At 42.7% G+C, this 27238-nt stretch overlaps 1 protein-coding gene across 45 annotated transcripts; it reads left to right on the top strand.

Annotated features, from left to right (window-relative positions):
• Nucleotides 1–1265: 1265 nt before the first annotated feature.
• HNRNPH1 (heterogeneous nuclear ribonucleoprotein H1) lies at nucleotides 1266–26691 on the top strand. Of its 45 annotated transcripts, none has more exons than XM_065555955.1 (16): nucleotides 1611–2016; nucleotides 2886–3000; nucleotides 7685–7762; nucleotides 11761–11796; nucleotides 17719–17853; nucleotides 18820–18975; nucleotides 19174–19317; nucleotides 20981–21119; nucleotides 22169–22347; nucleotides 22540–22611; nucleotides 22691–22824; nucleotides 22924–23059; nucleotides 23443–23526; nucleotides 23663–23713; nucleotides 25141–25227; nucleotides 25931–26691. In XM_065555955.1, exons 2-16 carry the CDS (start codon nucleotides 2952–2954, stop codon nucleotides 26047–26049), a joined length of 1599 nt encoding a protein of 532 aa, XP_065412027.1. In that variant the 5' UTR covers nucleotides 1611–2016; nucleotides 2886–2951; the 3' UTR covers nucleotides 26050–26691. The 45 variants fall into 45 exon arrangements, with proteins under 45 accessions (XP_065412058.1, XP_065412027.1, XP_065412033.1 ...); XM_065555961.1 differs by having other exon boundaries at nucleotides 1618–1963; nucleotides 22712–22824; XM_065555960.1 differs by having other exon boundaries at nucleotides 1629–2021; nucleotides 22712–22824.
• The last annotated feature ends 547 nt before the right edge of the window (nucleotides 26692–27238 follow it).

The raw sequence follows: 27238 nt of genomic DNA, 5'->3' as shown, positions 1-27238 counted from the left end.
ACAGCAAGAAATCAGTCAGTACAGTTCATTACACTTCAAAACCAAACCTGACTGTTCATGGATTGTGTCATATAAACAACAGAAAAGCAGTTTAACCCATTATTCAAATGCATAAGTTGGGATTTAAGAATATTCTTGAACTTAAAATCACTTTTAACTAACAGTAGAATAAAATAATAAAACTTAGCACTTTTATGGTGCTGTTCATCTATAGATCTCAAAAAACGTTAAAGGAAATATCATTACTTCAATACTACAGTTGCAAAACAGATGGCAGATAGAAAGGAAGGATGATCCAGTCAGGGCTGCCCAGAGGATTCAGGGGGCCTGGGGCAAAGCAATTTCAGGGGCCCCTTCCATAAAAAAAAGTTGCAATACTATAAAATAGTATATTCTCATGGGGTCCCCTGTGGGGTCCGGGGCAAACTGCCCCATTTGTCCCCCCCCAGGCAGCCCTGGATCCAGTGGTTAGGGTGCTTAAGACTCAAGAGACCTATGTTCAATTTTCTACTCTGCCAGGGGCTTCCTGTGCATGATGACCTTGGTCAAGTTGCCTAGTCTCTCAGTTCTCCAAATGTAAATGGGAGTGATACCTCCCTTCCTCTCAGCGGGGTTGTAAGGATAAATACAGTCTTTTTAAGATGGTGAGGTACTAAGGTGATGAGGATTCCCTAGAAGTGGGAGCACAGCCTTTATGATACTCTTCAGGCTAAATCACCTGCGGATGATCTGCGTCAGTGGTATCATCTCTTCTCCCTCAGGATCTGCTGGGTGTTATCAAGACCCAAGCAGAATTATTTCAGAACCAAAAAACCCTTGTAGTATTCTGAGTTCAGCGGTATTTTCACGAGACTGTAGCAGGTCCACTGTAATATATATAAAAAAATGAGGCCAAATTACTATCTTCAGTGCAGTTTGAGCAGCCTGGCAGTAATATGGAGAGTTCCCTTGGAGCTCTCCCTCCAGACCACCCTGTGGCTATACTCCTGATTCAGGGATCCATTTGCCTTTGTGTTGCTTTGTCTGTCTGTTGCACGAGGAGAAGAATGGCCAGTGAGTCTGTGTAATGGCAGATAAGCCAGCCCCACCCCTAAATCCCCCTACAATGCAGCAGAGAACAGGGACCCCCCTCCCAAACAGGGCTCCATGATGCTCTCTCTCTCTCTGATGAATGTAGTCTCTCACCCACTGTAGTGGACCTACCTGCTGCCCCTAAATGACAAGCTGTCGGTCGCCAATTTTAGCCCAGCTGCCTCACCGGATTTTAAGAATAAAATGTTTGTAACGTTCTGCTTTAACATCACAGACTCAGGGACCAAATAAACCACTGATTTACATCCCATGCAATCTCTGCAGGATAGCGACCACATCTACCTTTCTGTATGACCAATGCCTGGCAAATCAGGGCCCCGATTCTGGTTGTAGCCGGTGGCTGCCATCATAATATAAATACAAAAAAAAAAAAAAACAAACCATTTCCCCATGGCGTGGGCTACATCTTAATACAATTCATTGTGAGCCGCCTCTACCCTTCCTCCCTCATTTACATTCATGCCGCCCCCCATTACTCCTCCCATTTGCAATCGGGCACCCCCCCCCCCCAAAAGAGCGCAGCCCACCTCCCATTTGCGCGTGCGAGACCATTTTGTGGCAATTGCTTACATAGGAGTATTCCGTTACTTTTAACTTTTTTTGCGGCTGGTCCCTGAGTCTGAGGGTGGCTTCCATTTCCTCTCCTCCGATGGAGCCGCAGTTATTAGTGGAGGCAGCCAGACTGTCTTCTCCCTCCCCCCCAGCTGTTTTCACAGGCCTCCAAGTTCCTCAGTCGATGCAATAGGCGGGTATTAGCAAAAGCAACTGGGAGCCAGAAGGCGGAGCCAGAAAGCACATGACGCAGCCGCTTTCCCCGGAACGATTGCAGCCATAGTGGATCTTTGCCCTCCCGGTTATATAGCCCGCCTGGGTGGGTTGTAGCCGCTCCTCCTGCGGGACCGAGTACCTCTGTCGCACCGCGCTGTAAGGTTTGCGGGGGATGCAGTCACGCGTGGGTCTTGCTGCCGCCGTTCCGGGCAGGGCTTTGGGGCGGGGGGGCCTTGCTGCTCTGTGGGGCGGCGGCGGCCGGGCGGGCAAGGGGCAGGAGCTGCCTCCTTCAAACTCCCATTTTCTCCATGGAAACATTTCACCGAGTGACCCCCCCCCCCGTGCTCGTGATATTGTTTGAGTGGTTATTGCCCGGGCTACGTGGAAAGCTGCCATGTTGTGTGTGTGTGTGTGTGTGTGAGGGGGACTGCGGTTCCTAACACTCCTCCTGTCCCGAGCGCGGCTCGGGGCCCGCCTGCCAGCTCCGACACCAACGGCTGGGCGCTAAAGCAGCCTCGCTGCTCGCCCCTGGTTTCCCCTCCCCGTCCCGTGGCGCTTTTCTGGCCACTTCCCCGCGCAGGTTAGTGGCTCTCTGCAGAGCCCGGCCCCTTCCACGGCGGCAGCGCGCGCGCTGGCGCTGCTGAATTTCACCCTGTGAGCTTGGCTGGCTTCTGGGGCGGGGGGAAGGGAGGCTGCCGCCATTTTACACCAGGGCCTGCGTTTGGCCTCTCGGCCGTACTGAGCCGCCGCCCTGGCCCCCAACTGATTGGGCGCGCGGGAGAGGGGCGGGGTTATGTAATCTGACGTCACAATCCTGCCACTCGGTAATCCGCTATTTATAACGCTGCCCAGAAGCCGCCCGCCTGTGGAAGGAGAAGAGCGGTTGGGGCTGGGTCGGGAGCTCAACCGAGTTATACTTGAAACAAACAAAAAACAAAACAAAAAAAAAGGAGGGGGGGAAGCGTGAGCGCCGAGGAGGCCGTTACTGGGGGGGTAGCCTGACGCCCTCTGTCTTCGTTGTCTAGCGACCGAGCCTTCCCCCTGCCGAGTTTTTTTTTTAATCCGCGAGCCCCTGTGAGCGCGTGGGCAAGATGGACCCTCTCCGCAGCGAGGAGACCGAGGGAGAGATTCCCGGCCTGGGTGAGTATCCGCTGGCCAGCGCGCGCCGCGGGTTCCAGAACGTTCCGAGGGGCGGCCGCGCGGGGATCGGCCCAGCCTGGGGGCCGCGCAGGCCGCGCGAGCCCGGAAGTGGCGGGTGGGAGGCCCTGGAGGCCGCGGCCTTCCCCTTTTCCCCCCTCCCCGCCTCGTGGCGCACAAAAGAGTGTTGCAGCCCGCTGGGGAACGTCCCCCCCCGTGTGAAGGGACCCCCCCGGGCGGTCTGGGTCAGCCCCTGCCCCCGATTGCGGCGGATGGGCCCCGATCGCGGCCCTGTCTCGGCGCTAGGCCCGTGTCGCGGCCCACAGGCCGCCGCGGTAATGGAGCGCGGCTTCCGCCGCGGCCTAGGCCGTGCCTGGACTCGGGGATGTGCAAAAGCCGCTTCACTCCCCCCCGCCCTCTCCCCGCCTGTTGAGATGCCTAGCTCCCAAGCTGAGCTTTAGTCACGCACCTGGGAATAGTTTCGGGTGCAATCGGGAGCCCTAGATAAGAGTAAAGCGAGAGACGCCAGTCTGCTGGGTTGTGTCCGCCCATGCGGAGAATGGCGGGGAGGAGGGGGGTAAAGAGGCCCGTATAGTTCAGCTGTCTTTGTTATCCCTCATTGCGTTTATTTTCTGCATTTTTAGGAGTGTGCTTTTCTTTAACACGCCTGCCATTATTCAGTATACTTACTGTATACTTAAAAAAATCCAATAGCATTTGCTTGGGTGTCAGTATAGAAGGCTACATGTTTTAAGAGTTCATTGTGGTGGAAATATTAATTCCAGTCATTAGTATGTAGTTAGTCATTAGCATAAGTATTGTGAAACATTGACTCCATCATGCAGAAACTAACTGGAACCCCTAAACGTTGTTGCTTAAAGTGGTGAAATATGCCAATTGTGAAATATCTTGGGTTTTCGATGACTTTCTAGTTTCTGGATTGTCAGCCATTGGTACTTAGTTAACTCTTCTCCCCCGGACTGGTAACACTCCCTTATCTTAAGTTCGGTGCTCTGCTGTTGCCCATCTCTACTTCAACTGTATAGCACACTGGCTGGCTTCTTACGCAACTTAGCATGCCCTGAGATTCTAGCTTCCCCCTAAACGCAGTTGACTGACTGGAAGAAAAGCTGGAACCCTAGTACAATTACAGAGGAGGCTCGGAACCATTGTTCAGAGTCTCTTTGGTGGGATGGAAACTAATACTGAAAGTGACTGCTTCAGCAGCACTTCTTGTATACCTCCTACCAGTAAATAGGAAATACTGTGCTGGGGGTGGGTAGGTGTGAATTGTGCATCAGGCTATGTTTACACCAGGGGTTCTCAAACTTTATTGCACCCCATCCCCTTCCAACAACAAAAATTATTACGTGGGAGGGGATGACCGAAACCTGAGCCCTTCTGCCCCAGGCAATGAGCCCCCACCACCCAGGGCTGAAGCCCTTGAGATTCGGCTTCTACCCCAGGCAGTGGGGCTTGGGGCCTCAGGCCTCAACAACGCTAAAGCCAGCTCTGGGATCCACAGTTTGAGACTGCTGGTCTACTTTAAGGACCTTACAACAGCAGAGCTGTACCACTGCAGCTGTCCTGCTGTAAGGTCTCCTACGTACCCACTCTGTGCCAAGGTGAGAGAGCTGGCCTAGCTAAACCACCCACCATGAGTGGTGGTAGCATGTCGGACATGGCACTTTTCTTAGTGAAAGGTATATTGGTCGGGTATGAGCCTGCCCCAGCCTTGAGCTTACCGCAAAAGTGCTATCTAGACCAAGCCTTAGTCCTATCTGCCCGAACACACAAGACCTTAAGACCTTAACTTTTGTGTGGCGTGACAATAGGGCATTTGCAAAATCAGTGCATTCGTTGTCTGTTACAAGAGACCTCTATTTTCCTCTTAAAACATGTAAAAAGCCATATGGGTGTAAAAAGTGAGGCTCAAACAAACTTTTATGATCGATGGGTGAGTTAGGGGAAAAGGAAAATGGTCAGATGCAGAATCAGGGCTAAAGTTAACAAGGCCTGAATAGCAACCAACATCAGGAGTTTTATAGTAATATTACACATTGAATAAACTTAATTTATATGTACAACAGTCCAGACGGTGGGTTTCCTAAAAGGTCTTTAAAATTTCAGACAGTCTGATCATTCTTCTTAATATTTAAAGATTAAGACTTGAAAAAGCTTTGGACCTGTTAAACAAGAAATCTACATGATTGAAGTGTTTCAAAAAATCTTGTAACAGTTTGTAACAAGAACAAAACTTGTTACTGTGAAAGCCTCCACACATAGCTCTACCTATACATACACCCTTGACCTGAAATGCCCCTCTCTATTTGTGATAATGGCTTTATATTATAGGATTTATAACTTGGTACTGCACTTGAGTGGATTTCCATGAAGTCTATTCTAAATGAGTAACAATAATGCCCTCCTGCTCCTACCAGAAGAGGAGCAGGATGTGTGTTTGAGGGAGAGGGGAAAATCCAGTCCTTAGCATGCTGGATAGAGTTAAGTATTGGGGCTTTCAGATGGCTATACAGAGAGACTGGAATATATATTTAAAATGAGAGAAGGGCTTTGACTTTAGGGGGTGGAGAGTAGAATATGAAATTAAAGTGGCTCTTAAACTGTAGGAAGAAGAGGGGGAAAAAAACAATGGGATATGGTATAGGATTCTTGTCTAACATGCAAGGTTATTGTAGTAGATGGGTATCACCACATTAGTTAAGTATCTTTTTTGTAAGATCCTAATGGAGACAGGATAAGCAAGTATAATGTTGATCTTGTCTAGCAATCTTAGTAAAAACTACAGGGAGCCTGTCTCCACTAGGTTTTACAGCTAGATACATATCACCCTTACCTCTGGGGGGGGGGGGGGGAGAAACAATTGGCAGTGAAGATGAAGCCTTACGGGTGCAAGTTGGTCACTTGGTCAAGAGGTTCCTCGGTCATATCTCCACTAACCCCCCCCCCCTCCCCCCAACAAACAAACACCCTGATTTTAATAATCCTGTGTAGGGGAGTCATCTCAGCTTAAAGTAAGGGACTGGGAGGTGAGGGAAAATCTGTTTGATGATAAATCTAGTATGGCTTCTGCTACTGGTTTGCTGTGTAGCCTTAAGCAAATCACTTGGGCCTTATCTAGAGTGGGGGGGACGGACGACATTAAACTAGCTCTGGCTACCTGGTAAAGGTAGTAAATTGTGTAGACACTGGTGTCAGTCAAATTAAATTAACTCAGTTGAGCTAGGTTGATGGGAAGGAGAATGCATTTTTCCTCCTAGTCAGTGCCATAGAGTCCAACTTTTGGTGCTTAATATTAATAATTAATATCCATGTTTCCATTGAAGCCACCTAGAGTTGTTGTGCCCTTAACCTTTCTAGTCTATCTCAGTCCGTTCCCCCCCACTGTACAGGGTACTGCCTGGATCTTCAGAAAGCTACTTAAGTGTTTATAATGCTATCTGAAAAGCAATATGTAATGGAGAGTGGTGTGCACTAAAGAGTCACAGTCCTTATATAGAGGAGACCCAAACTGATCCTATTTCTTGATTATTATTATTTTTATTGTCTTGTTTTCTACCCAGTATCTGGCTTAAATGAAACTAGAAGGTAATATCAAGGGAATAAATGCTGACAATCCCAAGAGTTTAACTATTTATTGTAGCATCTAGGGACCCCAGTCCTGTTGTGGTAGGCTTTGTACAGTGCTACTGTAATCAGACAGTTCCTGTACTGAAGCTCTTACACTAGAGACAAGAAAGGGGGTGCATGGTATGGAGTTCACTATAAAACTTATCACCATTGTCAAGTATCAGAGGGGTAGCCGTGTTAGTCTGAATCTGTAAAAAGCAACAGAGGGTCCTGTGGCACCTTTGAGACTAACAGAAGTATTGGGAGCATAAGCTTTCGTGGGTAAGAACCTCACGTCTTCAGATGCAAGAATCTTCAGATGCTTGCATCTGAAGAAGTGAGGTTCTTACCCACAAAAGCTTATGCTCCCAATACTTCTGTTAGTCTCAAAGGTGCCACAGGACCCTCTGTCACCATTGTCCAGGTTTCTGTAGGCCTTGTGGCAAAGGGGAGTCTTGAGGACAGTGGTAGCTTGTAGGCATGTGACTTTTCCCATCCCTTTATAGCTAGTGTACAGTTTCAGTGCCAACACTTTCTATCCCTTCTATCCCCATAGAATCAAACTTAAGTCATAACACAAATTGAGTTTTAAACATTGTCCCCAAAGCAGATTATCAACACTTGAAACCAAAAGATACTGCAACTTAAAAAGTAGTTTTACATTATATATTTAAAAAAAAACAAAAACAAAAAAAAACCCTAACAAGTTTAGACTAAGTCTTGGTTGCTTGCTTCCTGCTTGAGCAAACACTCATCCTTGACTGAAAGCCATTTCCTTTAACAAGACTTTTAATGCTTACTGTAGCTCTTCGGTACTTTTGCTTAATCTTATCATTTTTAAAGTCGTCTTTAACATCTAAAACAGGCACCTCTTTTGAGATTGTCAAAATCCACCCTACAAAATAGAGAAGTCCTTATCATAGTCTTAGCAGAATATAAACTTTGTAGCCCTTCTGGTTGTGAAGGTCCTTGTCTAGGTATGAACTGTCATACAATCTGCAGCTAGACTGAAACAATAGTAAGAAAAGGCATGAATTGTCGCATTTTTCTCTGTTAGATGTTAATGCTGAGCCTGATGACCTAGCTAGCGAAAGAGCTTTAATTCAGTCGCAAGGAATGACTTCTGTGGATGCAGGTATGTATTGGTCACTCTGCATTCTGATAATAGTACCCTCTATTTTAAAGGGGCTTCTCACATTAGGGAAAACTTATTTTCAGTCTCTTCTATGAAAACACTTTCTGTGGAACAATTGTCAGCATTCTATCCTAATTTCGGGAGAAAGTGGGAGAATTCTTGAAATGCTGATACCTTCTGTCTTTCTTTGCTAGCTAAGTGGATTAGTGTATATAGTAAGATGCACTTGTAAAGCTTTCTTTAGTACAAATGCCCTCTTCAAAGGGTTTTTAAAAACCTGGCATTTAGAATTTTTTGATAACTAGACAAGTTGCCCACAGGCTAGCAATATTTTAAACCTGTAGCGCTTGTACTTTACCTTTGGAACTGACTGTAACAGGTTAATAACTAGCTTCTCTCTTCTTCTTCTTCTCTCCCTCCCCCCCCACCCCCCACCCCCAACAGGAAACAGATTCAGAGTACCATAGTAGGAAACCTGAACCAGAATTCTAACTTACTTTTGAAGACTAAGTCTTCCTCAGTAAACTAATACAGGAAACTTGTCTTCCCTCATCATTCCAAACTTGAGGAGACAGACTAAGCATTCTCCAAATTCCACAATATAGGATGCACTCCCTTCTCCCGCTGAAATATTTGGGTCACGAGTGCCACTCTGTATTAAGTTACACTTGGGAGTGTAGATGTTATAACTAGTGCAGTCTTAATGTGTTCTTGCTGGATTTAAGTGATAGGAATCTATTGCTACTCTGGAATGACTTTCTGGTTTCAGCTGAAAAGGAGTTCTGAGTGCTAACCCATCAGAAACATCCAGCAAATACATGCCATGGCAACAATTTCTGCAAAAAAAGACAAGGACTTCAGCCAGTAGCCAAGGATTTAAGCATATGCCGTATACTCTCCTCTTCTTCTCTACCCCCCCCCCCCAATTTAGCAGTGGATTTCAAGCTTCAATGAAGAAGATGTAACAAGCTTCCAGCTAGACACACTTCTAAAACTTTAGCTGCCAAATAAATAAAACTAAAGACTCTAGAAATCATTAGGGAGCTCACACCTCAGTCTACAGTGAAAGCTCTTGTATGGGATAAATCCTGCAGAGGCTTGATGGCTGGCTCCCCAACTGCTTATCTTGAAACTAGGATTAATCTTTAAACGCTAGTTCAAATATAATCAGGTGGCCTTAGTTTAAATGTGATCAGAGGTTCTCGCCCATATGATAACTAGAATTTGCTTGGTAAGCAACTACCTGATCAGCCAGCCATTATGGTAGGGAGCAGCAGTGGAGAATTGGACTTCTGAGAAGGACCAAAATCTTAAAGCATTCAGATTACAACTTGAAAATTTGCAGCCTTTCAATTAGCTGAAGGCCCCACACCTCACTGAGTAAAGCACATTAGCTAGATGTTAATGCTGCAGAGTGAAATAGTTAAAGCTGACACTTAAATGGGCTGTAAGCTAAAGTTTAAAGTGTCATTTTGATAAATATGTACTTAGCGCCTTATGGTGCAGTTTTTTGACTGTAGGTAACTGCTGCAGCTTACATGCCGAGGCTGAGAGCTATCTTTGCTTCCAGAAATGAGGGGATCTTATTCTCTGAGCTGTGAATCTTTCACTCCCATTTAGGCCTCTAACTTTTCAAGTGAAATGTTATTTAAGGAAATGAAACCAAAACACCAAAGGGAGACCTTGAATCCAGAAATTCTCAGAGTAGACTGCAAACCATGTGTAAATTGGGGGAAATTTACCAAAAAACCCTCCACTGACTTATTTGGGATTAGTATTGATGGGAGCTGTAGTGTATGTAGACATGGCTGAACACTTAAAATAGCTGAAAGCAAGACAAGTTGCTAAGTGCATGCTGTAAGTGCAACTCTTCCCAGAACTGTGTTTTTAATTATGGTCAGTCCCATGCTAAATTTGTTACAATTAATGTCAGTACTATTTCTGGGACTTCTAGAGTAAAATGGCTTCAGCCATTTAAGTAGCCCACCATGTTCCTTTACAGGAGAAAGAGTCTTAACTTGATTGTCATTTCATGAAGCCACATTTCATGTTTACAGTGGAGGTTTTCCAAATACTCAGCTCAGTTCCTTGCTCGTCTTCTGTCTCTTATCTGCAGCTTTTCTAGCATTTCTGCGAGAGTAAACAAAGAAATATGTCTCAAACAATGTTAATCATGTTTCACACTAAACATCTTGGCATAATAGCTCAAGCATGCACATTTCAGTTAAGCAACGCATTGATAACTTACAAAATTTTCTTAAATTAACAGATTATTGAAATATCAAGCCATAGTTTAACAGCTGTCCTTACTTGCATTATTAATGCATTAGATGTTTAAAACAGCATTTCTTCATCTGTTCACCATTTAGGCACTTCCTTTTTGCTAGCAGGCTTCCTTTTTTATTTTTGTTTAACCAACTTCTGTTGGTGAAAGAGACAAGCTTTTGAGCTTACAGAGCTCTTCAGATCTGGAGAAGCTACTCAGTGTCACATTGCTAAACAAACTTGTGTTTAGCTTAAGGAGTTAACCTGTTGTAAGAGCCTACTCAAGGTGAAGTGTGTAGTTAACAAACTTGCAGTCCTAGGACAAAGGAAGGTTAGTGGGTCATACATGGTTGTAATGAGCCATAAATCCAGTATCTTTGAGTCCATGATTTCTAGTGTCTCAACAGTTAAGAATTTAAGCTCCCAGGCTTGTCTTTTGAAGGCTTTTTATTCTTATGCACGAAGACATAAATACTGTAGGAACATCTGGTTTTTGAAGACAATCCAAATTAGAAACCCAAATACTGTTTTCCACTGTCCTCCATCTATCTTGGATGGGATATCTAGTATGTAAATCCATTTCTCAAGCAGTCTAGCCTGGAACATATGACTGTCAGGTTTAAGTGATTTCAGACTGACCCTGACTAGTCTATATACACTGATTTTTATATTCCCCCCCTCCCCCCAACTGAGTGAATGGTTTGAGAACCCACTTATTCTAAGTGCATGTTTCTTCACCAAAATGGATTTATAGAGATGTATAAAACTATAGGGTTTTTTATTTTGTTGCATACTACACCTACCAAATAACTCAGAAAACCACAACTGTAAGTTTTCTGTGACAGTCCAGGGCCCTTAGCAACAGTGGTGAATGTTGGCAACAATATAGAATTTGCTGACATCAGAATAGCAGTTCAGAAAAGATAATTTTGGTTAGAATTAATTAGTCTGTGTGAGAAAGAACTGGAGACTAGCTGCTGTCTGTAAGTATGCAATGGTGTTCTGTCCTTAGGCTTGCTTAGTTTTATTTTCTAAATCTGGTCTGATCAGTGTACATACTTGGGTTTGTCTCGGTTGGAGTGTAAAGTACAGTATAATAGGATAGTGTCCTATATTCTCCTCTAGAAGTTACGATTCATGTAATGTTATGAATACAAACTTTCAGAATGCTATTTGCTTAGTCTTTCAAATTAATTAAAACCCTACCACCTGGTGTCAGACTTTCAAAACCACGTTTCCATGAGCAGGAGTATTTCAAGTTGTGTGGAATGTTGTTGAAATTGGCACAGCGTTCCAATTAGTTTTAGACTAATTTGTATCCCGATCTCACTGTAATCCCGCAATGTCAGTGTCAAGGAGTTACTTCAGTATTAAAATTAACTACTGGACCCCATAAATGCTGCAAACAAGCACTTGTGCAGTTGTCATGTACAACACATTTTCCTAATCTAACTCTTGAGGATAGAGAAGGTCTTCAGACAAGAGCTAAGAATGTTCTTTAAGTAAATGGTTCGTTTCTGCAGAAAACATTGGATAGCAAAAATCCCTGGGAAGACTTCATAGGCTCAATGCCACATGCAGGGTCACAAGAAACGAGTCATATTAGTGGTGATGGTCTTAGACATTTTAGATACTGTGCAGATGAAGTAATGGTATCAGAGCGATGATATGACAACCTGTTTTTTCCCCAAAAGCAAATTAAAATTTCATCATTTCCATCTACTTAATTTCAGGGTGGGGATACCCCTTCCCGGGGAAGATTGAGAAAGGTATGTGGCCACATCTATTTTAGTGTTTAATTTTAATGAAATAAAACCTGATCTACCGCTAGCCATTAATTTAATGTCAGGGGTAGGGGAGACAAAGTATAATACTAAAATGTTGAAAATATCCTGATGTTTCTCAAATATTGAAACTCTCTGTTCACACCCATTTCACAGCCCTATGTTACATTTACTAACACTTAATCTATGTGCTGAACCCAAAACAAATTAAAAATAGTTCAGTTTCTATCTGATCTTCTATAGTAAAAATACCTAAAATTACTACATGGTTGCCTGAAGTGTAATAACTTAAATAGCCCTGAGTGAAAGGAAATATGTAGGTCAGAATGAGATGAGCTTGACTATTTTATATTTCCTGTTTTACAAGAAATGGCAATCGATTCAAGTTTTTCTGGTTCAGAAACATCTGGAAATGGTTATTTATTGCATGATATTGATGAGCAATTGTACCGCAGTTGTAGTTCAGAGGTAGATAATGCCACTCAACTCTGTCTGAGTCAAACTGGTGCATAAGCCACATAGGCCAATCTTAATAAATAGCTCACTGTATTTCATTGATGTTTCCAGACTCAGATTGGAAGCAAACACATGCCTTCAACAAAAAACACTTTTTATAATCCAATGTTAGGAGTGGCAGAAATTTATAAACTGCTTGAAAAAGCTTTCTAAAAAAATTAGAATAGCATGATTAAGAGAGCACAGATTTTCAGGTGGACAACTGTTAGAAATGCATCCCATAACTGTATTACCTGAGACTGTCTACACTCGAAAATAACTCTTACGGTAGGATATACATCTAAGCATGATAGCTATTCCCAAATAAATACATATGTAGACTAGCCCTTGTGGTACATAGTACTGCATAAGTGAGTAAAAATGCTTGCTATTTTTTTTTTTTTTTGTCTTCAGGAAGCAGCATATTGCTCCACTTAGTAGCAGAGTTGCAAGTATGAAGAAGTGTACTAGTCTTGCTTTTTATCAACATTCATTACTCATTAGGTTGAGTTTACACAGCACAGATTCATTGGGCCTTTCACACTTTAGTTTCAGTCTGCAAAAGCTCCCTGGCAAGAAAAGGCTTTTACAGTTCACAACTAAATTCAGCAGACTCTAAATTGGTCAATGGGATCAGAAGGAGAGAGAATAGATTAGGCATATGATTTATTGCTATTTCCACCACATGAAGATGAGGGTTTGTCTGTGAGGAAGCTATTGACAAATAGGCTAGAGCAGTGGTTTTCAACCTTTTTTCATATGCAGACCCCCTAAAAAATTTCAAATGGAGATGTGGACCCCTTTCGAATGGGGAGGGAGGGGGGAGAGGAGGGTCTAGACCACAGGTTGAAAACCACTGAGCTAGAGTAAATTTTAAAGCACAATAGTTATTCCAGGCTACTGCCTCACTTACCCATGGCCAGACACTGTGTTAATCACTGAACTCTATCAAACTTATTAGCCATCAAGACAAGGCAACTTTTGACTTACCTGTTGTTCACCAATTTCCCAAACAGTAAAGGATATTCTGCTTCACATGTTCTGCGTCACAGCCTTAGCTGAGACAAGCTTTAATTGTGCTCTAACCTACTTAAGTGGGCATACGTCTGAAAGATATAAACCAATCTTTTGGGCTTGTTGTACAACATTTGGGATAGATTTCCTCCACTCTTCTGAGACACTGTACCTGGTGGTGGTGGGAAATTCCTAAGAGCAGCATTTGAGCATTCTCTGTAATTTTTTTTACATTCTTGTTTGAGGAGACTCTAAGAATCTGTGGGTTTGTTTTCCCCCTTAATTAGGAAGTGTGTTCTGGACACTATCTGCTTAACATGATTTATTTCAGCTGCCTTGTGTGAGAACTGTAAGAATTTAGTTGTTTCTGTAACATGTTGTAATTATTTCAGCATTTATGGCATCTCTTTGTAATAAGTATGCAACAAACCCAGATCCCCCTCCCTCAGAACATTCAGTGGGTGGGTGGGTGCGCTCTGCAGCCTTGAAACTGCATTTCCCTTTGAATGGATAACTTCACTGCACCTAAAACTTCTGCTTTGGGAAAAGGCAACAGTTACTTTCTTTTCCTGGTTTTGGAGGCTTTTAAATGACAGCTAGCATCTAATAAGATAGAACTCATGGGATACTGTTAGCTGCAAACCTGTTTAACCAGGGATGTTAGACAGTCTCCTTTGTTCTTGTTTAGCAAAATTTGGTGGGTTTTCTCTAAAGTTTTAAACATTCTCTGAAACTTCTATGAATAAATAAGCAGACCAAACAGGAATTTGGTTCTAAAATGCCTGAGATGGTTAAAACTAAAAGTTCACAAATCTGGAAATCAGAGTCTGCGTTGCTGTCTTCCATTTTAATTGTCTTGTCTGCAACTTTAAGTCTTTCAAATCTGGTTACTGATAGGTATATGTAATGTTTCTAATCAGAATCTGCTTAATTTGTATCCTCCCATTAGTATGTTAGTCTACAATGTTTGCTGCTACACAAGTACCACTAAAACAACTTCTTTGAAGCAATTAGATGGCATATGCAGCACTTGCTTTGAATAATGAAATTTTTACAACTGCTGGGAAATGCTCATTTTCATAGGGGTGTTAGGAAGTGCTTGGAAGGCAGTGTGTGTTAATACATGGAGCAGGGATTAAAAGCTGTGGAAGGTGTTTATCTCTGCCTTTGTAGGGACTGTTTCCTTACATGCAAAAGGAATATAGTATCTATAGCACTTCTCAGTTCACAAGATGGTAAATTTAGGCTGCCTTATTTACACTGTCAGTAGGTGGAGCTGGAATGGTGCTGGACCCAGACCTTAGCTGCAAATGTAGCTAAGAACTGTGTTGCCACCATTTTAGAAATCGTGTCTTAAAAATGGAGGTGGGGCTTAGATGCTGCCAACTCTGCATTCTTTCTTAAGAGCTGGGGGTGAGGGGGAAGAGAACACACAATTGCTATGCATGTGAAACAGCAATTGAGAATGAGATGGGTGGAGTCTGGGAGAACTTGTAGTTGAGATCAAGCATTATCTGCAAGATCACCAGAGCTAAGTACAGAAGGACTGAGGAGCCAGTGCCACTTACGGTATCTATCTGTTTTGGGTCAGTAACAGAGGAACTAATACAGCAAGTGAGGACCCACATTGTGTGAGAATCTTATTTAAATCCCATAGTAAAAATGCTGTTTTTCTTATTGTAGAAGGAATCACTAATGAGTAGTTGGAGGCTGAAAAGAATCTTTTCTCTGTGACACTATAAATGCATGGCAACTTCCTGACAATGCCATTACTCTCTGCTGGCAGAAATTAGTGCTAATGGATGCCACTGAATTATTTCCCCTGCTTCTCCTTTGAGGCTAATAGACACACTGAATGTGAATGCTGGCTGGGGTTTGCCACTTGCAGTGTCTGTAAACTAAATGTTGCAGCACCGTGCTGGGGAAACCAACCAGCCTCACTGATGCCACAATTGAAAGAGAGCCTGTCAAGACTCAAATATCAGAGGGGTAGCTGTTAGTCTGGATCTGTAAAAAGCAACAGAGTCCTGTGGCACCTTTAAGACTAACAGATGTATTGGAGCATAAGCTTTCATGGAGTGGGCATTCACCCACGAAAGCTTATGCTCCAATACATCTGTTAGTCTTAAAGGTGCCAGAGGACTCTGTTGCTTTTGTCAAGACTGTGTGTGTGTGTGTGTGTACTTGTTAATTACAGTGAAAGTGAGCTCAAGGGTAGAGCTTTATTCCTTGTCATGCTAGGGTTAAATACTCATGACTAGGAACTAAGGCTTGTCCTGGAACGAGTGTGGGGGGTGTTGTCTTTTCAATTGCAGTAGCGTGTTGAAGGGCAGGCATGCCTTGGTGCTGAACCATGAACTAGGACTTGCAATTTGATGCAAAGCCTTGGCTTGGAGGCACTAGTTACAGTACATGAAGGCAGTAGCAGGGTCTCTGTGATTGACCCTACCAGTCAGCTCCCCTGTCCAGGCTGGAGCCTGGCAGCTGGCTGCAAAGCACCATGCTGCTCTTGGCAGCATTTGGTGCTCCGAGGCATTAGCTTCATGGCCTGTCCCGCTCCCTCTATTATTCTCCCCTCCTATCCCCCTTGCCAGGGGAGGGAGACCCAGACCCCTTCTCCTAAGGTGGGGAGGGGACGACCCTTCAGCTTCCCTGTGGGATTGTTGCCAGGGTCAGCAAGCAGGGGGAGTGTCCCCCTCCAGGCCCTGAATTAAATTAGTCTAAACCCAGGTAAAGGTAAACTGGTGGTAGCAATAATGTAGGGGTCGGCAACCTATGAGAAGTGGCGTGCCAAATCTTCAGTAATTTAAGGTTTCATGTGCCAGTAATAAATTTTACATTTACAGGGGTCCCCAACAGAACCCCAGACAGTCAATGGACTGAGCGGGGCTGGTGGCAGGGACCCCAGCTGGCAGAGGTCAGCAGATGGAACCCCAGACCTGCAGCGGCCTGAGCGGCTCAGCGGTTCCATCTGCCACCCGTGCTGCTGGTCTGGGGTTCTGTCCACTGGCCCCTGCCAGCCTGTGGTTCTGTCCATCCAGGCTGGCAGTGGCGGCTGGAACCCCAGACCGGTGGCAGGCTGAGCCGCTCAGCCAGCTGACAGTCTGGAGTTGCGGCTCCTGCCAGCCAGGGGTCAGCCCTGCTCAGCCTGCTGCGGGCCTAGGATTCTAGGGAGGCGGGGGGCTGAGGGGGGCTGGTGGCCGGGACCCCAGCTGGCAGCAGCATGCCAGTAAAAATGGGCTCGTGTGCTGCAGGTTGCTGACCCCTGCAATAATGGATTTGGTTCTCTTCTCTCTTTTCCGTCCCCCTCTCCCCCCGGTAGACACCGTCTTAGATACATGTACTTGTCTGGTGTGATTGGGGGTTGACTCTTGTCACCTCATTCTCTCTTGTGGGGAAACTCGGGGTGAAATCTAGAGTTCTCCTAAACGAGCTGGGCAGAGTAATTTGCCCTTGTGTTGGGCAGGTGAGGGTCAGGGGACGGCTGAATGGTGCTGGCCGGTTCCTTAATCCTGTAGGGGCAGTGGGAGGATAGGGCGTGGGCCTGGGGTGCCCAGCGCAGGGACCATGTCTCCGGGGGCCGCGTGCACCATAACAGAAGCGGTTGGGGTTATTCAAGTGTAGCTGTGATGAAAACCGCGCAGGCTGGGTCCATTAGGGCCCTGGCTTTGTTTACCACAGGAAGGCGAACGCTAGAGAGGAAACGCATGCGCGTACGAGCCGACCGGGGGCGCGAGTAGGGCAGGGGAGCAGGTGTGCCGAGGGCGCCTGTTGCTGCTAGAGAGCATGCGCAGTTGGCTCGCAAGGGGGGGTTAAGCCATGTACGTATTGCGGATGCGCAGCATGGTCTGTTTATGCGCATGCGCCCCGGGCCTCATTCCCAGCCACGGCGCCGCGCAGTTTACAAACTGATGGTGAGCGGCGCGTGCTGTCCCCTAGCCACCGTCACCCGATCCCCCGGCAGTGAGCGGGAAGAGCGCGCGCTGTGCAGCGCAGGGGGCTCCGGGCTGTCGGCTGCCCCGGGGCGGTGGCTGGACCTGTGTTCTTTGTGCGGCGGCGGCAGAGCCCGGCCCAACGGCAGCGGGAGCACGCGCCGCCATTTCCTCACGCGCCCTCGGCACAACCTCATCCGCTGGCTGCTGCCTGATTGGGACTAGGCGATCTCCGGACAGGATCAGGCTCGGACCATGTGTGCGTGCGGGGCGGGGGGGGGGGTCGGTTACGTCGGGCCGGGCTGCGCTCGCGGGGAGGGGGGGGTCGGCACTGCACCGGGCCATGCGGGGGGGTTGGACTCGAAGGTGGTCTGGTGAAGGGGAGCAGCGGTGGGAAGGGCGGAGTGACCCGCGTTTTGGCGGCCGGAGGCCGTTGTCCCCCCCTCAATGTGTTGTCTCCCCGCAGCGACGGAAGGCGAATCGGAGCCGAGTCTTGCTTCCAGCATGATGCTGAACACGGAGGGCGGCGAGGGCTTCGTGGTGAAGGTGCGCGGGCTGCCTTGGTCCTGCTCCGCCGAGGAGGTCCAGAGATTCTTCTCCGGTGAGTGTGCGAGCGGAGCGGCCGCCTGAGCGTCAGCGCGCATCCACCGCCCCCCGGAGTGGAGCGGGCCCCGGTGGCTGGGTGCGTGGGGGAGGGGCGGGTTTCGTGTGACTCGTCCCTCAGGCTGTGCTGGGGAGCCCACCTGCGAGCCAGCAAAGCCGGGGAATCCACTTTGGAGATAGCAGAGGAGGTGATAAAAGTCAAGAGAGGCCCTGTGGAGGAATCACTGCACCATCCGGGGCAGCGCTTCTGTAAGATAAGGGCAATGGGGGGAAATAGTATAGAGTATCCTCCCTACTGAAAGTAAGTAGCTTTTTTGAAATACTTAATTGCAGTAAGCAATTAAATATTGGATGCTTAAGCTGAACAAATAGCTAGCCCTTTTGTACTTTGATACCCATTATAAGGGTTGGTCTACAACGTGGTTTAGTGTTTGCTTGAAAGAGTGCACTCCTTACTTACTTAGCAGATTTTAAGTCCCATATTGCAACTGGTTAACTCTTGTTTTACTAGATTTCAGATTGACTTTTTTTCAGATGGGAGATGGAATAAGCATTCTTGCCATCTTAAATAAGACTGTCTAATTAAAATTACCCCCCCCCCCCCCCAAAAAAAAAACCAAAAAAAACCAATATGGTGGTCTTTGGAGGTCTGTAAGAGGGATGTAGTCTGGAGTCTTTCACAACTCAAAATTTATCTTGGGTAGCGTCTGCCTTCTGTTCAAGGTATGCTGGCAGGGAAGCTTTCCATTGCATCTCTTGTTGGATTTTGGTCTCGGTGGTAAATTTAAAAGAATACTAAGAATATTAAATTCAGTTAAACAAAAAAGGAAAACCAGCATCTTGTATTATGGTAGATAATATGTATTTAGGATTAAACTGGTATACTTCCAGGAATAAAAGATATGAATCACTGCTGTTGAACAATCCAGTGTTGGAACAAAACTGTTCTGGGTCTCTCTCCTAGAATGCAAAATTCAAAATGGAGCTTCAGGTATCCGTTTCATCTATACAAGAGAAGGCAGACCAAGTGGAGAAGCTTTTGTTGAACTTGAAACAGAAGATGATGTGAAATTGGCACTGAAGAAAGACAGAGAAACAATGGGACACAGATATGTTGAAGGTTTGACTTAATTGGCCTAGTAATTGATTAAATGTTTGGATTAACTTTCACTTTTTTGTAACTTGTGGTGTTTAAATGCATGTAAGTTGATTTAAGTGAATTTAGATTATACCAGTTGACTAGCTTCTCAAATGGCAAATGACTTAAAATGGTTTATGCTGCATTCCAAAATTCATTAATTCTAAGTGCCTCTTACAGTTTTCAAGTCAAACAACGTTGAAATGGATTGGGTTCTGAAGCATACTGGTCCTAACAGCCCTGATACTGCTAATGATGGTTTTGTACGTCTTAGAGGACTTCCATTTGGCTGTAGCAAAGAAGAAATTGTACAGTTCTTTTCAGGTATGTGGGGTATAAGTTTTAGCTGTAGCGTTATGGGTCAGTGCGAATCACAGTGGCACTGAGCTCTTGCCCATTAATGCTTTCAACAGGCCAAACTGCCACAGTTAGTGTGTTAGACTATATTGAACTCTGATGTGTGCAGATAAATCCTAAATTTAATCTATTATTTGGGCTAATAGCTTTTAAATATCTTAATCAACCTAAGTTAAATTATGGGTTATCTAGATAATTCATACTTACACAAGTGTGTTTTACTTAGCATCATAGAAAAATCAAGTTTTCATCCTTTGAATTGAAAATTAAAGTGGATACTTAAAAATCGGAGGATAATTCCTACTTACTGTTTTAGCCATTCCACACATGCTGCTCAGTCGAGCACATAAAAATGGTTGAGCCTCTTTATTGCTGGACTCAGTAAAATGGGTGGAATTTTTAAAGGCGGCAAGACTAATGTTAGGCTTAAAATCTTTGAACTCAAGTATTGACCTACATGACTTGTAGAGTCAAATATTGTACAATAATTTTGTCTTTAAGTACGGAGTAGTTGTGGTACAGTAGTTCAATTTTGTTTCATTCACATTAAATGAGTATTTTATGAACTTTGTTTAGGGTTTAAGACTGAATTGTAAAGATTAAAATGACTTGACTTGAACTTGATTTCAAACTCTTGCCAATTTGTATCTAATGTTGACTTCCTGTTTTGGGATTGGAATGATACCTACAAATGCATACAATCTTGAATGGGCCTAAACATGTCTCTCTTAAAGCAGAAAGTATAAATTTCTAAATGTGACTTGTGCTTAAGTTATAAACCTGAATATTAGAATGTATAACAAAATAAACCGAAAGAGCTTTGAAACATTGTTATAGGATTAGCAAGGACTTTTTTGTTTTTAATGTAGACTGAAAATCTGTGACTATTCTGATTAGAATGCAACTAATTTGTTCTGTGTATTTTGGCAAAGTGATGTATTGAACACTACTCCCCCCCCCCCCCTTTTTTTTTTTTTAAGCAAATAAGTGCACTGATATCACTGTGTTCATGTGGTTAATAACTTATGAGCAGTGGTGATAGAAATTGTATACATGTACCTAATATGCAGAATGCTGCTTTCAGTTTAGCAATTAACACATCTGAAATAATTCTTGGATTTCTCTTAGTGAAGCAGTACTCTACGAATATTAATACTGAATTTAGTGAGATTTAAAATCTTTACATAAGAGTATCATTGTCTTACATGAATGTTACTTTTAGTAAATACTTACTAAGATGCCTATGTAAAGCTATTTTTACTGTTTTTGTGACTTACGTTGTGTGAATTTCAACAGACTGAAAAATTCTGTAAAGTATTCTTAAGAGGTTCTATTTAACTTACCTTCTTAACACACCCTGCACTAAATAAATGAAAATTGATTTTACTGCTACAAAGTAAAAGCTTTTATTTCTGCACAGCAGGATGGGTTAAGAATCTAAACTGAATGGTATGTAATCATGAAGCTTCATGTTGACATGCTTTCTGCTAGAATGCTAATCTAGAACTAGCATACCATTCACTTACAAGTATTAACTTTCTGGTGTATTTAAAGCTATAAGAAAAATTCATGACTGGGCTTGTGATGTTAATATTGCCCCCTACTGGGGTTATTTGTCCTTGGGTTGAAGGGTTGGAAATCGTGCCAAATGGGATAACATTGCCGGTGGACTTCCAGGGGAGGAGTACGGGGGAGGCCTTCGTGCAGTTTGCTTCACAGGAAATAGCTGAAAAGGCTCTAAAGAAACACAAGGAGAGAATAGGGCACAGGTGGGGATGGATGGTTGGTTGGATACGTCACTTTTCTTATGGTAAATGCTAATTAAATCCATATTCTCTCTTCTTAAAGGACTGATCCTTAAACCATTAAAACTTAGTCTAGTATTTTGTCTCTTAACTTATAAGTAAAAGTATTGTTACCACCTTGTTTCATGTGTACATAGTGCATACGTAGTAAAACTTATTTGGACTACAAAACAAAATGGGAAAAATTAAGTTAATTGAATTTACTCTTATCATTTGGTATTTAAACTGTAAAATTGATAGCTTAAAAACTGACAGAAGTTGAGAGATTATGGCTTTAAACGTCTCAAGTAGCACCAATAATGTCTCTAGCTGTAAAGACACACATAGTACCTTATTACCATAAGAAAATGTGATAATTTCTAAACTTGTTTTTATAAGTTGAAATGTAACAAATTTTCTTATTGTATTTAATCTTCAATGTAATAAGCATAGCTTTCAAGAAATTGTCACAAAGGGTTTTTTTATTCTATTTTACTTGTGACTATTTTTCATTGAAGCATGCAGTTTTTCCTATGCTAAACTACTGAAGCATAGGGTGGGTTGACTAGCACATGCAAAGCTTTTTTGGTAGACTCCTAATGGGTTAAAATCTTGGTGGAGACTAGGTTTTTAACCCTCTTAATATATATTGCCACATGAGCAAAACATGAAAGTGCTGAGTTGAGTGGACTTGTCTCCCTCCTATTTTTTTGACAGACATGATTAAATTTAAACTGTGGCGGGGGGACTTAACTTGCTCCCCCACCCTTAAGGTTGGGATACTGTGAAGTATAAGGAGCCTATAAACCCTTCAGTAATTGTAATTTCTTGAAAATACACTATTTTGAAAGTAAAATAGTATTTGACTAGAATTTGTCATTGCCTGTATAATCTAAAGAAATCTGGCTTAAAATAAACTGCCAGTTTCAAGGCTATGACTAGAATGGCTTGTTCTAGTTTGTTTTATACTGATTTAATATTCCTATGTGGGGAATTAAAGACTGACTGTCTTTCTTATGTGGAAAACATCCTAGGTATATTGAAATCTTCAAGAGTAGTCGAGCAGAAGTGCGTACTCATTATGATCCTCCCCGCAAATTACTGGCCATGCAGAGGCCAGGTCCTTATGACAGGCCTGGTGTTGGAAGGGGCTATAACAGTCTTGGTAGAGGAAGTGGTTTTGAAAGAATGAGACGTGGAGCTTATGGTGGAGGTATGTATCATAAGGCTTTCAATTATTTTAAAACCATAATTTATACTGCTTCATACCTATTGGTGCTTGGATAAAAACTCATGGAAAAATCAAACTAAAGCTAAACTTCTGCTTCTAAAATTTCATAGCATTTTACATACTAGTTCCTGTAGTTTAGGAAAAGCATTTTAATATGTATTCTATCTTTTACAGGTTATGGAGGCTATGACGACTACAATGGATATAGTGATGGCTATGGCTTTGGTTCTGATAGATTTGGACGAGGTGAGACTTCTTTAATGGGGGTGGTAAACAACTTTTAATGCATATAAAAACTAACTTTCAATACATCTGAAAGATATAGAATGGACTCTTCTCTCCGCAGGCATGTCTGACCATAGATATGGAGATGCAAGTTCTACTTTCCAAAGCACAACTGGTCACTGCGTACACATGAGAGGATTACCTTACAGAGCTACAGAGAACGACATTTATAATGTGAGTTCAAATACTTTGTGCAACAAGTACTTTCTCCTAAATCTGCAACAATATTTTGCCAGATGAAGACAGTCTTATGTAAATATTTTTTTTACCTAGTTCTTCTCACCTCTGAACCCTGTAAGAGTCCACATTGAAATTGGACCAGATGGTAGAGTGACTGGAGAGGCAGATGTTGAGTTTGCTACTCATGAGGATGCTGTGGCTGCCATGTCCAAAGACAAAGCAAATATGCGTAAGTTTGACTTTTTTCCCCCTTTAAATCAATGACCAAAACAAGGTCTGAACAAAAGTTAAAACATACCTGCTGAAAGCTTGTATTAAAAAAAATCTGATCTTCTGTTTTCTAACATGGTAGAATAGTAGTTACCGGAGACACGACTGTCAGATGGATTAAAGTCATAACTATAATATGTAACAGATTTGAATAGTTCACATCCTCCATCGGCGTGACCTCACAGTGAGACAGATTGGATATGGCTTCTGTAGGAATTAATCTGTCAAACTTCCCTTAGACTACTGGGCTGTCTTAAGTTGAAATGAGGCACTGTTTGTATCATGCATAGGCTTAATGTCCAGTACGTTTCAATGCTCTGTTAAACATGCTTTTCCTTTCAGAACACAGATATGTAGAACTCTTCTTGAATTCTACAGCAGGAGGAAGTGGTGGTGCATATGGCAGCCAAATGATGGGAGCAATGGGTATGTGTGAATAGTCCAACTGCATTTTTATTCCAATACTTCATATTTAACAAAGCTGGCTAATTTTATACAGCTCCTGCTTTATTCTATGCCTGGCATAAAAACTGAAATTCAACATTCTGTCTTAATCACACAGTCAAGGAATCGGAAGGGGTAGTTCAAGATTGGAACACTAGCACATTGCCAGGTATATAAACTTTTTGGGAATACATTCAAACAATTTAATTAGGTTAAGTAAATTGTGCTGAATGTGAAGAGTGTGGTGATATGACTGCGGTGATATGACTGCTTTTTAGGAATGTGTGATGTTGCACAAATGTGGGAGATGCTAGTCATCCTTGTCCTGTTCTTCTTTCCCCCCACCCCCCACCCCTCCCAGATGTTGATAGAGGGTGTATCAAACTTTAACTGACACGTAATCTCATGAGTAAAGTCTCTTTGGAAACAGGGAGCAACAAAACTCCACTCTAAAACTTGGAAAAATCAACACTAAAACGTTATGGCAAACCTAAAATTACCAAATTAAAATATGAAATGTCCATTGTAAGTTAAACTAAAACCTGTTACTGCTATTCAGAAACTGTTTACCCCTAGATGGCCATCGAAACTTTGACATGCAAAAGTAGATGATACTCTTGAAATTTACTTTACTGGTTTCTTAGGATAAGAGCTTAAAGTGGTGGTTGGTTTCTATATCTGTTCTGTGGTGGGATGTGTGTGGATGATGCTTGTATAGCACCTTGATTTGTGGAATGAGATTGAACACTGTAATGCTTTGTCTGGTTTCTTTTAAAAAAAGCAAACTTCATAATTTCAACTGTAAAGTTTTGCAGAGGTACTGTACTCTAGCAGATTGTGCTCTTCGAAGGTAGCTTGATTAAATTCTCAATGAACTAGCTTATTTTAGTTGTTGCTGACTCAATAACTTACCAAGTTCTTGTACAAGTATAGAAACTTTCCCATGTGGTGCATGCAAATTCAGGATAGGAACAAGCCTGAGACTATCTGGAGGATTGACATTCCAGGTGTTCTGGTATTGACTTCCCCCATGCTTCTGAAAGCACATGTGCTGTTGTAGAGGACATCAGAGGTCACTCAGTTGGCTTACCTAAAAATTTTCAAAAATCCCATTATGGATTTTTACTGTGCAGTAAAAGTCAAAAGTAAATTTTCTCCATTGTACTTCTGAAGGGTGGGCATTTGGGGGTGGGAATGTAAAATCTAGCACCCCATTTAAAGTTTCTTGTCACTGGAGTGGAATATTTAAACATCTTAAATCCTCAGATGTGACTTATTGCAGTGAGTGAACTGATACTCTTCTGGTGAAATAGGAAAGGGCACGATACAACTTTCCTATTTTTAAATTAGGCTGAAAAAAAAATTAAATACTCTTAGAATCCGAAGCACATGAGCACAAATATCTTGCTCTTGGCCACTTCCACTAGTGAGAAGCCAGAAAAAAATAGTTAAGCAGAATGGTATCTAAATAGACCAGATCCATGGCACCATGAGGGCTAATATCTGTTAGGAATTTCATAATTAGGTAGTATTTAGATCTGTTTGGACAGATTTTTGGCAGTCAAGGTGTTAATGTTCATTTCCTTAACTTGAAAGGAAACCAATCCACTTATGGTGCTAATCAGCAGCTGAGTGGGGGTTATGGAGCTGGCTATGGCACTCAAAGCAGCATGAGCGGCTATGGTAAGATGTGTGTAGTTTTTCATTATTATTATTATTATTATTATTATTAAAGCCTTAAGTGGGTGTCTGATACACTCCTACAAAGAGATCTTTACAATGTGCTGTCCAGCTGTAAGGACAAAAGAGGTAGGCTAATGGGCAGCACCTCCTTAAAATAGTGCTTCATTGTTGGCCTACATTTTCAAAGTATGAGTCTCAATGCTAGTATTAGGGGAAATTTGCTTTTCAAGATGTAATCTGAAATATGAAGAAGCTGGGCAATTGTATTTTGCTGCTTATGTAGATACACTTTACAACAACTACAAGCTTATGGCTTGTCTTCTGCTCTCTCGCAGGTATAAATTGGGAATAACTTCATTGCAGTTACTAGTTATACCAGTGTGAGAAAAGGAAACCAGTCTTGCTGTTTCCCAAAATAAAAGTAGTATGTACTGGAACTGTAGTGTCTGAACTTAGTTTTTTTTCATTGAAAGACCTGGGAAACTCTTGCAGGTTTCTTTTGTAAAGACAACACCAACTTTCATTTAAATATCTGGAAGGGTTTTTTTTAATAGCATCGGAGTATGTGCAAGGTGGTGGGTGGATTTGAGTCTCAAGAAGTGGGCACTTGAGGATAAAAGGGGTGGGGTTGAATCTCACCCCCAACTTGTATTGGCAATAAGCTGGAACACTTCATTTACCTGCTGCTTGATGTTTTTTCCAGGTAATCAGAGCGCAATGAACAGTAGCTACTACAGCAGTGGGAACCGTGCATCCATGGGAGTGAATGGAATGGGCGGGATGTCCAACATGTCCAATATGAGTGCTGGCTGGGGAATGTAACTGACTTTTGGTCAACCTTTTTTTAAAAAAAACAACAAAACAAAAAACTAAGTTTAACAGTTTTGCAATACAAGCTTGTGATTTATGCTTTACTGTAAGTGAAATCAGGATTATTTTAAAACTTCAGGTTCAGTATTTTTGAACACATGGAAGAAATAAACATTCACTTAGGATGTAATAACCAAGTTGAGTAAAGACTATAACTGTTAAACAATTTTCAGCTTTTTCTCAAGTTAGTTTTGTTGTAGAAGCGTATTTAAGCAGTAAGCGTATTTAGGTTAAAGCTGTTTCAATTATGTTAAATGTTGCTCTTATACCATATTACATCCAACACTGTTTTGAATGCATGTTGAAAAACATGCTTTTTTGTAAACAAATATAGGAGCTGTGTCTGCAATTCAAAGTGAACATTTGGCATGTTAGTTCTAGTTTATTTCTTTTAATATCCTGTAAGGCACGTTTAAGCTTTTTTTTAAGTTAATGGGGAAACATGTTGAGACGTGATACAGCTACTTTAGGATTTTGGTCTTGGTGTTCATATAAAATTCTGAGGCCTTGATTTAATCTTTCATTGTATGGTGATTTCCTTTTTAGGTGTATTGCGCTAAGTGAAACTTGTTAAATAAATCTTCCTTTTAAAAACTACTCTCTTCACTTAATATTCCATGTTCAACATTCTTTGTAACTACAAGGGGGCGGGACACTGAATGGGAAGTTGTAATAAAATTTGCATCTATGTGCAAGAATATTAATGTCATAACATCCATCCAGTAACACACACACTATATATGTGTGTGTATATGTGTGTGTATATGTGTGTGTGTGTGTGTGTGTATATATATATACACACACACACATACATACATATACACATATAAATATACACTTACTATCCTAGTTCTAATGTTAAGAGTGCGGCATGAGCTGTCAAAGGTGATGAAACTTAAAATTACAGTATAGCATTCCTAACCTGAAAAGTGGTCCATTTGTATTGCACTCCTCAAAGACTTGTTTCTGGCAAGTGAATCTATTCCTTTGCCTGGTTGTTGCTGCTTGAATGCATTTACACCTTTTAAAAATTCATGATCGCGAGTATCAAGCTTGTCTACACAGACACAGGATCCTGGGGTTTACACTAGGGTTTGAAGAACAGCAGTGTAGGCATTACAGCTCAGGCTCTGATGCCCCC

Source organism: Chrysemys picta, chromosome 8, assembly GCF_011386835.1.
Source record: "Chrysemys picta bellii isolate R12L10 chromosome 8, ASM1138683v2, whole genome shotgun sequence".
NCBI classification, from domain to species: Eukaryota; Metazoa; Chordata; order Testudines; family Emydidae; genus Chrysemys; species Chrysemys picta.
This window is presented reverse-complemented; position numbering and strand designations above follow the sequence as displayed.